Source organism: Neomonachus schauinslandi, chromosome 1 (assembly GCF_002201575.2).
Source record: "Neomonachus schauinslandi chromosome 1, ASM220157v2, whole genome shotgun sequence".
Classification (NCBI taxonomy): Eukaryota; Metazoa; Chordata; class Mammalia; order Carnivora; family Phocidae; genus Neomonachus; species Neomonachus schauinslandi.
The window spans coordinates 202,959,917-202,961,284 of record NC_058403.1 but is presented as its reverse complement, the minus strand read 5'-3'; the positions used below and the strand labels follow the sequence as shown (position 1 = coordinate 202,961,284).

Sequence of the window (1,368 nt, the reverse complement as noted above, 5' to 3'; positions counted from 1 at the left end):
ATCCCCGGAGGCCCCGGGCCCCAGGGTTCCACTCAGAGTCCCGGGTCCCGGATGCCGCCTCCGCTCCAGGTCCTCGAGCAGGAGGGAGCCCACGGGGCGCCCCGGGGATCCCTGGGCGTCACGCTGCTGTTGTGGAGCGCGTGTTGACGCGTCGCCGGGGAGACGGGCGGGGGCGGACCCGGGAGGGGGGCGCGGCCTGGCCGTGCGCGAGGGGCCGGCCAGGCTGCGCAGAGCCCTGGCGGCCGCAGTGGCCACGGCCGCCGCCGCCCGCCGGCTTATATACCGCGGCTAAATTTAGGCTGCGCCCGGAGCTCGTCCCCATCCGGGACGCGTTTCCGCCGCCGCCGCTTTGGCCCGGCCCCCGCGCGCGCCGCGCCTATAAGGCTTGGGCGGGCCCGGCCGCGGGCCGCAGAGCGTCCCCGCCCGCCCGCGCCCCGACCAACCCGGCTCCGGGCAGCCACTCACTGGTGTCCCGAACCCGCGTCGGCCCCGGGTCCCAGCCATGGCGCTGAGCGAGCCCATCCTGCCGTCCTTCTCCACTTTCGCCAGTCCGTGCCGCGAGCGTGGCCTGCAGGAGGTGAGGGCGGCAGGGACATCGGGGGCGGCCGGGACCGCGGGCGGCGGGGGCGGCTGGCTCAGGGTAGTAAAAGATGTGGGCTGCGGGGGTAGTAGAACGCCGGCGGCGGGGACAGCGGGCTCAGTGTTGTAAAACGAAGGCGGCGGGGACTGTGGGCTCAGGGTTGTAAAACGAAGGCGGCGGGGTCTGTGGGCTCAGGGTAATAGAACGCAGGCGGCGGCCGGCGATCCCCGAGAGCCGCCGCGCGCTCACGCCCGCGCCCTATCGCTCTGTCACCCGCAGCGCTGGCCGCGCGCAGAGCCCGAGGCAGGCGGCACCGACGAAGACCTTAACAGCGTGCTGGATTTCATCCTGTCCATGGGGCTGGACGGCCTTGGCGCTGAGGCCGCCCCCGAGCCGCCGCCGCCGCCCCCGCCGCCTGCGTTCTACTACCCCGAGCCCAGCGCACCGCCGCCCTACAGCGCCCCTGCGGGCGGCCTGGTGTCCGAGCTGCTGCGGCCCGAGCTGGACGTGCCGCCGGGGCCCGCGCTGCACGGCCGCTTCCTGCTGGCGCCGCCCGGCCGCCTGGTGAAGGCCGAGCCCCCCGAGGCGGACGGCGGCGGAGGCTACGGCTGCGCGCCCGGCCTGGCCCGCGGGCCGCGGGGCCTCAAGCGGGAGGGCGCCCCGGGCCCCGCAGCTGCGTGCATGAGAGGCCCCGGGGGCCGCCCCCCGCCGCCGCCCGACGCCGCCGGGCGGCGGCGGTCGGCGGCCGCCGGGTTGCGGGCGGCCTCAGCGCCAAGGCCGTCCAGCCC

General features: G+C 77.2%; 1 protein-coding gene across 1 annotated transcript in view; it reads left to right on the top strand.

Annotated features, from left to right (window-relative positions):
* The first annotated feature begins 421 nt into the window (after positions 1–421).
* The window catches only part of KLF2 (Kruppel like factor 2), a 3,012-nt gene continuing 2,065 nt past the window's right edge, over positions 422–1,368 (top strand). Inside the window, exons 1-2 of the mRNA XM_044917571.1 lie at positions 422–577; positions 860–1,314. Of these exons, the coding sequence (XP_044773506.1) occupies positions 503–577; positions 860–1,314 (530 nt within the window). The 5' untranslated portion in view covers positions 422–502. The remainder of the gene's footprint in view (positions 578–859; positions 1,315–1,368) is intronic.